A 12662-nucleotide genomic window follows, 5' to 3' on the forward strand; every position below is an offset into this window, starting at 1 on the left:
AGAGAGAGAGAGAGAGAGAGAGAGAGAGAGAGAGAGAGAGAGAGAGAGAGAGAGTATATATCTCTTTGGAAAATTTCTATTGGCTGCTCAATGCTGTACCAAGTAGGTGTTTGCCAAACATTATCTTAAAAAAAGCTAATCTATAGTTCAGTAATATAGTAAACAAACTGAAATCCCGTATATCAAACCGTAATTTAAATGGTTTATCAAGAAAGCTAGACAAATAATCTAGACTATTTTTAACCTTAAGCACATTGCCTTACTTGTACTGTACTAAAGTTTGTCCCTCTCTTTCCTTCAATTACACCCCACTTCCAACAGTGTGGAGTCAGCAATTTGTACTAAAATTTATCCCTCTCTTTCTTTCAATTACACCCCACCTCCAACAGTGTGGGAGTCAGTAATATGAACATCAGGGGAGATTAATAGGAATAAGTAGTATTTTAATAATATTTCTTGTTTCTATACTCACCTGATGTTTATATACAAGCCCATTCTCCTGTCCACTGACTCATTGTATCAAGTGGAGTTATGAGGTTTACTTCAAATCTGAAAAATATACTTTGGGATGCTACATCCTGGGTTTCCTTCCACTTACTGCAAGAGGGCTCTATTCCTTTGTTAAGGGCATGTATTAGTTGAACCAAAAAGAAGTAGGAAAAGTTTTTAATTTTGTGTAAACATCAATTAAATCAGGTTTTTTAGGGGAGAAGAAACAATATGGACATCGGGCGAGCTTAGAAATAAGACATTTTTTTTATTAAAATTCTAATTTTTACTATAGAAATATTAATATACTAATCAAATATGCCCAAATTGCAATCTCAGCTGTACATTTTTAATTTACTTTTTAATATATCGATATACAGGCATCACAACCAATTGATTATAGTAATCATTGAGGTCAGAAGGCAATATATCATCTATCTTATTCTTAATAATTACCTAGTAATTGTGTACATCAAGCTGGGTTAATTTGGGAAATTTGAACGAACCAATGTGTCTTTACAGCAAATTGCTAATACTGTATTATATGATAAATGGTAGTGCTTGATGATCATTTCATTGCAGAGATATTGTTATTAGAAAAATTATTTTAAACCCTGGTGATTGATTAATTTATACTTGATGTAACATCATGAGGGTTGAGATTTTACAAATAAGCATCGACATTCTCACTAACTTGATTTTTTTCTTTTTCTAGGGAAAAGGCCGAGTAACCACATACTGGTTGCTGGGAATGTATGAAGATACTGCTTAAATATTCTCTCTCTAGTACTTTTCCTACCATCACAACAAGCTACATGAGAATCAGCATTTTATCGTTGTAAGTTTGACTTACAAATTGTAGTCCCATTCTTAAGAAAATATGTCATTGCTATACACCTAATGTGATAAACACCTCAACTTTTCAGATAATTCTGGAATCTTTCTTTCTAATAATTAACATATGATGATGATCAACAGAAACCATTTAATTTAGGAAATATATAGTACTTCAGTATTCAAGATATCTCATAGCTAACTGTATCTACAGCAACATAAAATTTCCTCCCCAAAATAAATTCCTCTTTACATTATATTTAAATTTACGAGATTTTATATCGGCAAAATATATAACTAAAGAGGGGCAAAGGCAAAAAGGACCGTAATGATGAATCTGTTAATCCCTGAAAAACAAGTGCGGTAAGGCACTGGCATCCCCCTGGTATTTTATTTCATTAGAAGCTGATACAGTGGTCATGGACCATCTATCAGATTCAGGGATTACCCTTTTATTTTCACATCTGTATCTCAGGAAAAAAAACCTCTCTGATCTCACATTGTAATCTCAGGAAAAACTAACTCTGATTTTTCAAACGTCTTAAGATCAATGAATTTGTCAAAATAGAATGTACTCTACATCCAAGGTTGATTATATTTTGCCCTAAATTGGTAGAAATAGCTATCCATTAATGTCATTAGCCCACAGGTAATGAAATGAATATTTAAACATCACAACAGAATGCAATATATTTCTTTGATAACAAGTATAATGCAATTATAGATTACTTCAATGTTGTTATTGCATTTGAAAGAAAAGTTACAGCAATGTTTATAATAGATTATTTTAATAATGTAACAGTAATGTTTATAAGACAGCTCCCTGTAAATAAAAAAAAAAAAAAATAGATAAAAACTCATACTGCTAAAAACTGACATGAAGAAAGCATAAAGGCATAAAGAAGTTTTTATCTCTCCAGTTATTCTTCATGTCAGTTTTTGATAATAAAAGGCATAAGGAAGTTTTTATCTCACCAGTTATTCATATTTAAGAAAAGCATGCTCATATCACTGATAGATACTACATGTGTGGAATTATATTTTTGATAAGTCTTCCCGAACACTATAATGTAAGCATTAGATTTCAGTAATTTTGAGTAAATCAAGGTATTATTTTTGTTTAAGTTTATAATTGCCTTTTTGAGTGTAAATAAAAGAATTGAATAGGAGTGAGTTAATTGTTGAACTAACCAAAAGTGCCTGAACTTGGGCAAATTTTCAAGTCATAGAAAGATATTTTGTGTAAAGAAGGCTATTATCATTAAAAGGAAAGAGGTTAACCAGCCCAATGAATCAAGTCCGACTCCTACAGAGCTGGCCAAATTAGTAAAGAGCTAAAGATCAAAGAAGTTAAAGGGGAGCATGAATTATGGATTTACATAATATACATATTCTGATTATCAACTTTTACTCATGCAGGAAATTTTAAAAACATTAGAATATCTTCCTTTGTGTATTTTCTTCATGTAAACAAAAGTTTCACATTATTCACTTTTCTAATGTGCAATGCCTTTTTATATTTCATATTTTATGGCTGTTTAAGTAAAAAAAAATTTGCCATATGAAAGGAATTTGTTAGAAAATTTTAAGCAATGGGATTTTGTATTTTATATGAATTTTATCCTTTTTTGTCTCCTAAGACAGCATTTTTCCCCTCTTCATTTGGCCTATTAGAGGTTTGAGAGCAATTCACTAACAGTATACAGTATATTATCCATGTATTTTGATAACTGTTAACCTAGTTGAATAGTTAGTACTGTATATATTATTATTTTCAGGTCTGTGGGATTTAGTTAAACATTGCCATTAGGCAACAACTCTTGGGACAATAATTGGTGATGTGAGAAGAGGAAAGAGTTGCCCTATGACAGAAGTGAAGTTGGTAATGGTAAGTACTCTGTTATTATTTAACATAATTCTTTAAAAAATAAAACCAATATTCACAAGGACTACTTGGACATCAGTTGGTATCAGAAAGGACTTGCAAAAATCCACCAAATTCCAAATTAAGTATAGCTTTAAAGTAGTTTTTGTGTTATCTCCTATTTTATTACTGTTTTAGCTCTTTACATTCAATATTGTTTTTGTTAATATGATGAATAGCATGAAAAGGACCAGCACTTGTTTTATTTTGTTAAAATATTAACTTTTTGGCTTGATGTGCTGTTTGGTCTTCTAGACATATCCTGTGAATGGCTAGAACACTGAATCTAGTAAGACAAAAGAATACCAAAGAAATCTTGTCTTCCCTGCTCTAGGTCCAGTGTATCAACATGTACAGTATGGACTTAGTGAGTATAAGGAAGACCTACGGATTTACGATCCACTAAATCCTTCACAGCATCTCTTATGTTATAGAAGACATGATGACATGTCACTGAGAACCAACACGGATATCGAAGCCAAGTCTAGCTTGTTAGTAGTATGAGCCTGACTACAATCTTTTATATTTGGAGTAAGGCGCAGCACCTACCAAAAAATAAGATTTTCCGTTTGTCAAATTCGCTTTTTGGGTTTAATGTGCTGTGTGGTCTCAAAGAACTAATACCCAAGAAACGAAAGAGTAGACTCCTGTACCTTAACAGTCGCTCATTTGCAAGCAAGTGAAAAATTAATTCATGCATACCTGGTGAGCATAAAATAACAGGTTGAAACTCACCTTATAGAAGAAGATCCCTGAGAGAGCTGAGGGAAGCTATATGCCTATTATGATCAGTCTGTGGAGGGGCCAGGATGAGAGGTTTCCTCTTTGGTTATATTATCTACTGGAAGTGCCAACTGACACGCCACACACCATGTACATATGTTGTACTGCTTGGATTTGTTTCAGGTAGATTCATATATACTCCATATCCAGAAAGGAAGAAATTTTTCTCACATTGTGGGTTTTAAGGATGGAGATGAGGGAAGTTAATAGAATACAGAGAGCCCCTGTAGAAACTGGCTTGTTGATCTGGTTGTTTGGAAACAGACTACCTTCTTGAGATATGGATCTATGCAGGTATGCCTGGATAGATACTGGACAGAGCTGCCATCCCTCTGTTATAAAGCCGAGATATAAAGAAGATCCTGCCTCTGGAGATTTTCTTATTTTTATTGAAAATAGGAAGCGAGTCAGAATCAAGAGGTGGTCAGGAGTAATGTGGAGAAATTCCTACATAATGTTGCAAGTTTGCTTACACTTGCTCCCGAATCTAAAGTTATTATAGTAAAAAACAAGTCTTCTGAAGTGACTCTTGGAGCGAAACTATTGAATTATTTAACTTTGTAAAAAATTCAAGCCCCCTATCAAGAGACCAAGCCATTGGAGGGGTTAGCCAGGATGGTTGTAAGGAAAAAGATTGTGTAATCTTGTGGAACCAATTTAAAGCTATATCCAAGTTATGCACCTTCTTGAGAGGTTCTGTTAATGCAGACTTGTATGACATGATTGTTGACTGCTTATATTCCTGTCCCTTGAAGAGCTAGGAGAGAAAGGAAGACAGTCTAAAATTATCTGATATGGGGACTTGTTCTTAAGGAATGTCATTTATTCATCCATGCTTTACATACCAATAGGTAGCTTATTGTTTGGTGGAAGAGGACCTCTTAATCCCATTAGATGTATCACAATGTATGCTGAAAATTTTTCTCCATAAATATGGGAAAATACAATTGTGAAGGTTTTAGGTAAAAAAGGAGGGAATCGATATTCAGATTTCCTATCCTCTGATATAGCTGTGCCAATTGAAGAGGGTGAAACTTTGACCTTAGACACTGAATTAGTGGAATCCATAAGTTGTTGGGCCACTGTGGCATTATTATCTCCAAGAATTTTGGAATGATCTTCGAAACCTTCAAAGCCTTCTGTTCCACTCCAAGTTTAGGGCATCCATTGCCACTGCTTGAGGATCCACATTCTGAGCTATGTAAATTCTAAGTTTATGAATCTCTTTGTTGCAAACAAGTCCTCTTGGAGATCAGGTAGAATCTTGAGGATCTCTCTGAACCAAGACTGATCCAGTGTACATTACATGTCCTGGGTTGTCTGTTTGGACATGGGACTAGTCTGCTACCATACTGAGGAAGCTTGAGAGGTGGATGGGAGAGAGGAATAGATCCTCCTCCCAAATGAACTTTGTAATTAGCAGAATCTCTTCATTGAGAATTCTTAAGTAGAATCTTCCACTCATGAAACAACAGACTGCACCTGGTTGTCTAAGAAACTTTTGATATAAGAGTTCCTTCTCAGATTGAGCTGCTTCACTGTCAAGAAAACTGATATCAGTTCTAACAAATTTATGTGAAACACAGCAAATTGCAGGAACCATTTCCTGAACACACCAGTCTCCTCCAAGTGTCCTACCAACCCGACTTATATACGTCTGTATAAAGGGAGAAAACAATTGACTTTGTGAAGGATTCTTTTCTAAGATTTGTTTGGGAGGCTTAATATGGCTTTTCACATGTTCCAGTACTGGGCCTAGCCACTGGAATATCCTTTCTATAACTAATATTGATTCTTTTAAATTTATCAAAAATCCTAGGTCCTGAAGAGCTTGCAGGACCCAGTATGTATATGGGAGGCATAGCTTTCTCAACTCTGCCCAGATTAGCCAGTCATCCAAGTAGGCAATGATCTGAACTTTCTGGAACAATAGAAGTTTGATTACAATCTTTGTCAGCTTCGTGAACACCCTTGGAGTAGGAGGTACACTGACTCCAAAGGGCATCACTTTGAACCTGTACAAACTCCTCCTGAGCCAAAACCCTAGGTAAGGACAGAAGTCAGGGCTACAGTTAGACCTTGCTTTTCGCGGGGGTTTGGCAACAGAGACATGGCAAAAAACTTGAATCCTCATATACTTGTTGCCCTAGGGTGGGTTTACTCCTAACCTACCAACTCGCTGACCATTGCCTACACACGGTCGACTAACACATTAAGTAACCTACTGGACTCCCTAATATTGTTTTTACTGTTTCTATCAAAATAGTAATATTGTATTATGAACACATTCCGGTAAGTGTATAGTACATGTACACTTTTGTACCTAGTAATACTGTAAACGGTAAAACAATCGGTATAGTACACATACAGTAATGCTAGTCATTGGGACACATGATAACAGAACATCAATGTTCCTATCTAATATAACCCTCGCTGATACCGATGTGTATATTACTGTATTATATGTACCGTACTATAACTACAGTACAGCTTAATTAGCGAAGTGTTCACTTTTTTTGGTACGTCATTCAAACTCACTGTATACGTGGCCTATATCTACATTTCTATTATAAAATATGGTATTTCGTATACAGTACCATACAGTAGAGTATATTACAGTAATACTAGAGAATTACACAATGAATACACAAGTACAATAAAAGTTAAAAGAAAAAAGTATCAGTACAACACTACTAACCATTTACGTACTAAACATGATGCAACTTTTTTTGTTGTCAACTGTTTGGCACGTGGGATAGCGTAATGTACGGTATGTATCAAATTTTACTCTAAAATCACTATAAGCCAATTAAAAGGCTAATGGCTAACCTTCCTGCTTCGCTGAAAGATAATCCTTATAAAATATGTAAGGTTTGTTAGTGAAGGAACCAAACCAAAATTAGGCCGTCAGAAAATCCCTAACTACATAGTAGTCAAAACTTAAGCTTTAATATATTAGATGAGTATCAAAGGATAACAGCACATCTTTGCCAATATGGAATGAGTTTCTATTCTATCCCCCAACATCTATTCGTTTAAACATGGAGGATAGACGCTCCAGTTGCAAAAAGGGGATAAACGCTTTACCCCTGGTACATAAGAAAAACTCTGCCTTGGGGAGGGAGGAGCTCATCTCTTCCCGGATCATGTATACATTTACAAACACTACATAGAGTGATAATGTAGAAAAAGGGGCCAGTGAATAAGTGTGGGATATTCAGCTACCAACCATATCTTTGTGGATTAATTACCCAAAGTAACCCATTGATATGTATTCTAAAAATTCAAGGCATAAATATTCCAAACCCTTGCTTGACCCGATTAAGGTTGACATCTAAAATATGTGAAAATAAGTTAGGCGACTAGGTAAAATGCCTATTCCAATCACAGTAAATACTTCACATTTGAACTGAAACCCAGACACATACAATGAAAGAATATTTTGCTCTATACTGGTACTTTTATTACAAATATGTGGAAAAATAATCAATAATGGAGTATATAAAACAATTTCATTACACCAAATTTAATCATAATAACAAAACTACTACGCACAGCTCATCACGAAGGGTGTTGACAATACAGTATAAATTTGTCACCTATATACTGTACCCACTCCTTACAAGTACAGTATATGCATACAAATGGTGTACAATTTGTAAGTGTTGTAGTCTAAGTTATACAGTAAGGTCTCCGTACCAAACAGATTTTGTTAATTTTGAGAATGCTAGACCTGCCAGTGTATTTGATAAGCTGAAAGGTTAATGTATTCTTTTGTGCATTCCAGATGTAGAAGTTTTATCAGTTATAATTGAATCACTTTGAAGTCTACCACCTTAATTAAGTTATGGTCTTTCAAAGTATGATATATTTGGAAGTAACTACTATTTATCCTAGCATACAAACCTGAAGCTATTTATAGGGCTATTACTTTTGGCGTAGCTAAAAGACGAGCCATGATATATCCTAGTGAGGGATAACTACCATGACTGCTAGTTAGCGGGAGGGGGTGAGGTAGACTGGCTACCATGCTCATACACACCTCTTGGCTAAGTAACCACTTTGCTTTATGGCAGGACTTCTCGGGAGACAAAGTGGCGGCCCAATTTGTATAAATAGCTTCAAGTTTGTATGCTAGGCAAATAAAAATTATTTCCAAATTTGTCATTTGTTCCAGCGCAAATACAAACCCTCCGCCATTTCTAGGGGTGACTTACTCTTAGGAGGGAGGAAGTCCTCACCAACTGGCCTTGGTCATGACCCGCGTCCTCTCTATTTCAATCTGTGATCGATAGTAGAAGGAACCCTACCCTCACTAAAATCAAGTGCCGATATGAGGTAATGCACTGACAGCAGCCTGCAGAAGCTTGTGTGTGAGTGAAACTAACAATGTGGCTTGTTCTCGAGTACAAAACCTAGAGTTCTTAAGACTTACCCAACAAGGTACAGTATTGGGGACGTAACATAGTATTATTCTATACTTTGGAGGCACAAGGGAAATGAATCTTACCCGCAGCGGGGCGAGGTCAGCTATGCTGAGGCTTGCAGAGCTGTTTTCCCCTGGGGGAGAAGGTAAAAGGAAAAAAGGAGCTGCCTCATTCACCCCAGACTAACCCGGGTAACCTCAGCCCTCTCAACCCTCTGCTACTTGTCCATCAAGTAGCCTGAGGTGTTTAGACCATTTGTTGTGCAACTACTGCAGGACCAATGGAAAAGGTCTCCATGTTCCTGTGGGTTACTTCTTCGCAGGTAGTGGGCAGTGAAGGTTGATTGATGCTTTCACACGCCCGCTTGCAGTACCTGCGACATAGAGTAGTTTTCTTGAACACCAGGGACATAGCAATGCCACTGACGTTATGAGCTATGGGCCCTAGGATGGAGGAGGGTCTGGATTGAGAGCAAACTCAATAGCCTTCCGATCCATGAGAGAAAGGAAATGCTTGTGACCCTCCTCTTGACCTTCCCCGTGCTGACACACGTGGGCAAGCTGGTGTCGTTCTCTTAAGGTAACACCACAGACTCCTCGCTGGGCAAAACCCCAGTTGAATTGGGTGTTTGGTTACTGAACGAAGACTCTCTATACACAATGGGCCGCACCTAGGGTACAGCACACTTGGATTTTGAGTCTTGGCAATCAACTCGGGGGACACCGCTGAGAATTACTTCTCCCCATCTCCTAGAGTAGGAGACGTCAGAGGATGGTTCATACAACTCACCAACTCTCTTGGCCAAAGTGAGTAGAAAAGTAGTCTTCCATGTAAGGAAGCGATCTATAGCTGGCCTAAAGGTTCGTAGAGAAGGGCCTTCAGGGACTGAAGGACCCGAATCACGTTCCCAGGAGGAGGTTGAGATTCGAGGGGGGGACAAGTTATCTCAAACTTCGTACGAGTAAAGGCATCAAGGGGAGAGATCCCCCTTCCACAACATCAGTCACAAAGGATGGAACATTTCGCCTGGAAGATTGACGCTGAAAAGTGTCTGAGGTCTCTAGACATCTTTTTTGCAGCTCATTGCGAAAGGCCTCTCTGAGAGAGGAGGTGTAGGACCGTTTCCAGGCGTGAAGTCAAAGCGAAGCTACGGCTTTGGGAAGTGTTGGTGCGGCTGCTCAGAAGATCTTGTTGAGGAGGAAGTTCCCTCAGAACTCCATCGAGAGCTGCAGAAGGTACAGGAACCATTCTGCGTGTTGCCATAGTGAAGCTATTGGAGTCATTGACAAGTTCTTGCTTATCCTGACTTGGCTGAGGACTTTCTCACCAGACCGAACAGGGTAAAAAGCGTACACCTCTAAGCTGTTCCACTAATCTTGGAATACAGCTTGCTTGAGAGCCTGGTGTTCTGGGACTGGGGAACGATTGAGTGGGAGCCTGAAGTTCAGGGCTGTTGTGAGCAGGACCACAGTAGGGGAACCCCACAAAGTTATTAAGACTTTGTTGGCTACAAGATGATTTAAAGACACTAGGAGCCCACTATCTGAGTGGTCCTGCTCAGATTATCTGCAAGCACATTCCTGTTACCAGGAATGACGCAGGCGGAAGGGGGAACTTAGCTGTCCTTTGTCCATCTGAGGCTTCCTACTGCTAGATGGTTCTCTAAGAGAGGTAAATGCTGGTAACTTTCTGATTCGGGCCAACGGACGACGATGGAATGGTACGGCATATGCCCCTCCCCCCTTCTTTTGATACATCCGAAGAGAGCATCAGTGCCAGAGGGGAGACAAGAAGATTGGCCCCTTTGTGGAGGCTCTTGTCTGCCACCCACCATCCGCGGTTTGTCCAGAGGGCGGAGATTGCATAGCAAGAAAAATATCTCGAGATAATGTCAAGACGTGCAGCTACTTGCATGTTCCTGCATTGAAGGGAAGGATCCTGTCCTCCCTCCAACTGCCACCAATCTAGTAGGGGCTGGCCAAATGAGAATGATACAAAATTGTATACCAGGTAGCCAGTACAGCTTATGTTATAAAAGCGATTCTCCATAAAGATCGCGCTCCGGACAAGAGACCGGTCGGTAACTACCGAACGCATTCAACCATTCCCAAAATAAGAGATTCTATGGAGTAGTACCACAGAACTGTGAACAGGACCAGCATACGGGCGTAGCCCGACAAAATAGTGTCTGGAACTCAGTTGGAGAACATTAGAAACGTTCGTAACCCAGACTCCTTCTTATTTCTTAGGGATGAAAACGTTCGTATTTCTCCGTCTCCGATTGGTAAACTGGCCTAAGTATTGAATGTTCCCTACTAGGGAACAGGTATGCTTATGAGAATTTTCAGGCCAAAGTCTTTGTAAGAGACTAAGACTTCTGATCGGGAAGAAAGGAAGTGCCTAAAAGAAGGCAGAACGTAAATGCTGTATGTTTGATTACAGAAAGTAGACGAGTAATATACTGTACTGAATAACCTAGTTTCAGTAAGGGATATAGCTATATAACTTATTAGAATAGAGTTCTAAATGCAGAAAGATCACTTGCACGAAAATATACATGCCCATCTGCGTTAGCGCGTGCGTAATCTCTGCCTCCAGGAAAACGTTTGCAACGGATCCGGTTTTGGGAATAATGTATCTGCAACGAATCGCAACATTATTGCCCAAGGAATTGTTTTTATCGTCGACTAGCTGTAGTATTTTATTAAATGAGAGCGCATATGTCCTCAAACAAAATATACAGTTATAGAAGCAATAATTTCTCCCTTGGTTTGCCTCTCCTCTTTGTGGGATGGGCTAGCCAGCGTTCATACACCGACAAGGTTGTTTAGTTCCCTGTGGATGGGGTTTGTAACGTTCGTAATGCGCATGAAATTATCATCGTTCAAAAACGTAAGCTAACACTGCTCCTTTAGGACTAAATGCTTGAAACAATTACCCTGTAAGGGTAAAATAAAAAGTCTCGGAAGCCTATCATGTACCTGAGCTACAATGACGGGATGCGGCCGACTTAATCAAACGGTAGAACCTTAATTTATGATGACAACCTCACGCTTTTTCTTGGAGAGAGCGCTTGCTCCGAGAAAGAGTTCTTACAGCCTTTATGAAGTTTTAACAACAACCATTGAAGTTTTGTAAAACTTCTCAGAAATGAGTCTCCTAAAAAGGGTGAAGTCTCGTATGTAATTGTATGCTTGAAAAAGACCATACATTAGATTGCCATTGACCGCTTTCCCGTATGGGGTTGCCATGAAAAGTTTTCTCGCTAGCGAGAAAATTACTGTCTAATGCAGGCAAGACCTGCCAGGGGAAATGAACTGGAATGTAAAAAATTTTCCCGCTAGCTTTCGTCCCAGCAGTTGAGAGTTTCTTGATGACGAGAAAGGATCACGAGCTGCCTGCTAACCCAACCACTAGAAGTGAGAGGGTGGAGGGAAGGGAAAAGTGGGAGGGTTGAGGGAAGGTGACGGTGGTTTGTTCGAAAACTAAAGGATCAGTGCTGGCAAGACCAGCCTAGCTGTCACTTAGTAATCAGGTGGGAGTTTAGAGTGATGTAACAAGTCAGGCTATGCTGCAAGACTAATCCTGTAGGAGGGGAGGGTCGATCATAGTTTTCAGAGAAAACTTTTGATCGCGGGAACCGATAGATTCAGCGCAACGAGAACCTAGGGGTTCTGAATCCCTTTCGCACGACCCTAAGGTTATCGTTAATCCCTTTCGCGCCACCCTCGGGGATCGTGAATCCCTTTCGCGCCACCCTTGGGGATCGTGAATCCTCCTTTCGCGCGACCCTGGGTGGTCGTGAATCCTCCTTTCGCGCCCCCCTGGGGGTCGTGAATCCTCCTTTCGCGCGACCCGGTGGGGTCGTGAATCCTCCTTTCGCGCGACCCGGTGGGGTCGTGAATCCTCCTTTCGCGCGACCCAGGGAGGTCGTGAATCCTCCTTTCGCGCGACCCGGGGAGGTCGTGAATCCTCCTTTCGCGCGACCTGGGGGGTCGTGAATCCTCCTTTCGCGGGACCTGGGGGGGGGTTCGTGAATCCTCCTTTCGCGTGACCCGGGGGGGTCGTGAATCCTCCTTTCGCGCGACCCGGTGGGGTCGTGAATCCTCCTTTCGCACGACCCGGGGGGTCGTGAATCTTCCATCGCGTGACCCTCGGGGGTCGTGAATCCTCCTTTCGCGCGACCTGGGGGGGTCGTGAATCCT

General features: G+C 39.8%; 1 protein-coding gene across 1 annotated transcript in view; it reads left to right on the forward strand.

Moving 5' to 3' along the window:
• LOC137629594 (atrial natriuretic peptide receptor 1-like) overlaps nt 1-12662 on the forward strand; it is a 1161427-nt gene that overhangs the window by 1101602 nt on the left and 47163 nt on the right. Inside the window, 2 exon segments of the mRNA XM_068361051.1 lie at nt 1205-1327; nt 3102-3211. Coding sequence (XP_068217152.1) covers nt 1205-1261 — 57 coding nt within the window. The 3' untranslated portion in view covers nt 1262-1327; nt 3102-3211.

This window comes from Palaemon carinicauda, chromosome 37, assembly GCF_036898095.1.
Source record: "Palaemon carinicauda isolate YSFRI2023 chromosome 37, ASM3689809v2, whole genome shotgun sequence".
Classification (NCBI taxonomy): domain Eukaryota; kingdom Metazoa; phylum Arthropoda; class Malacostraca; order Decapoda; family Palaemonidae; genus Palaemon; species Palaemon carinicauda.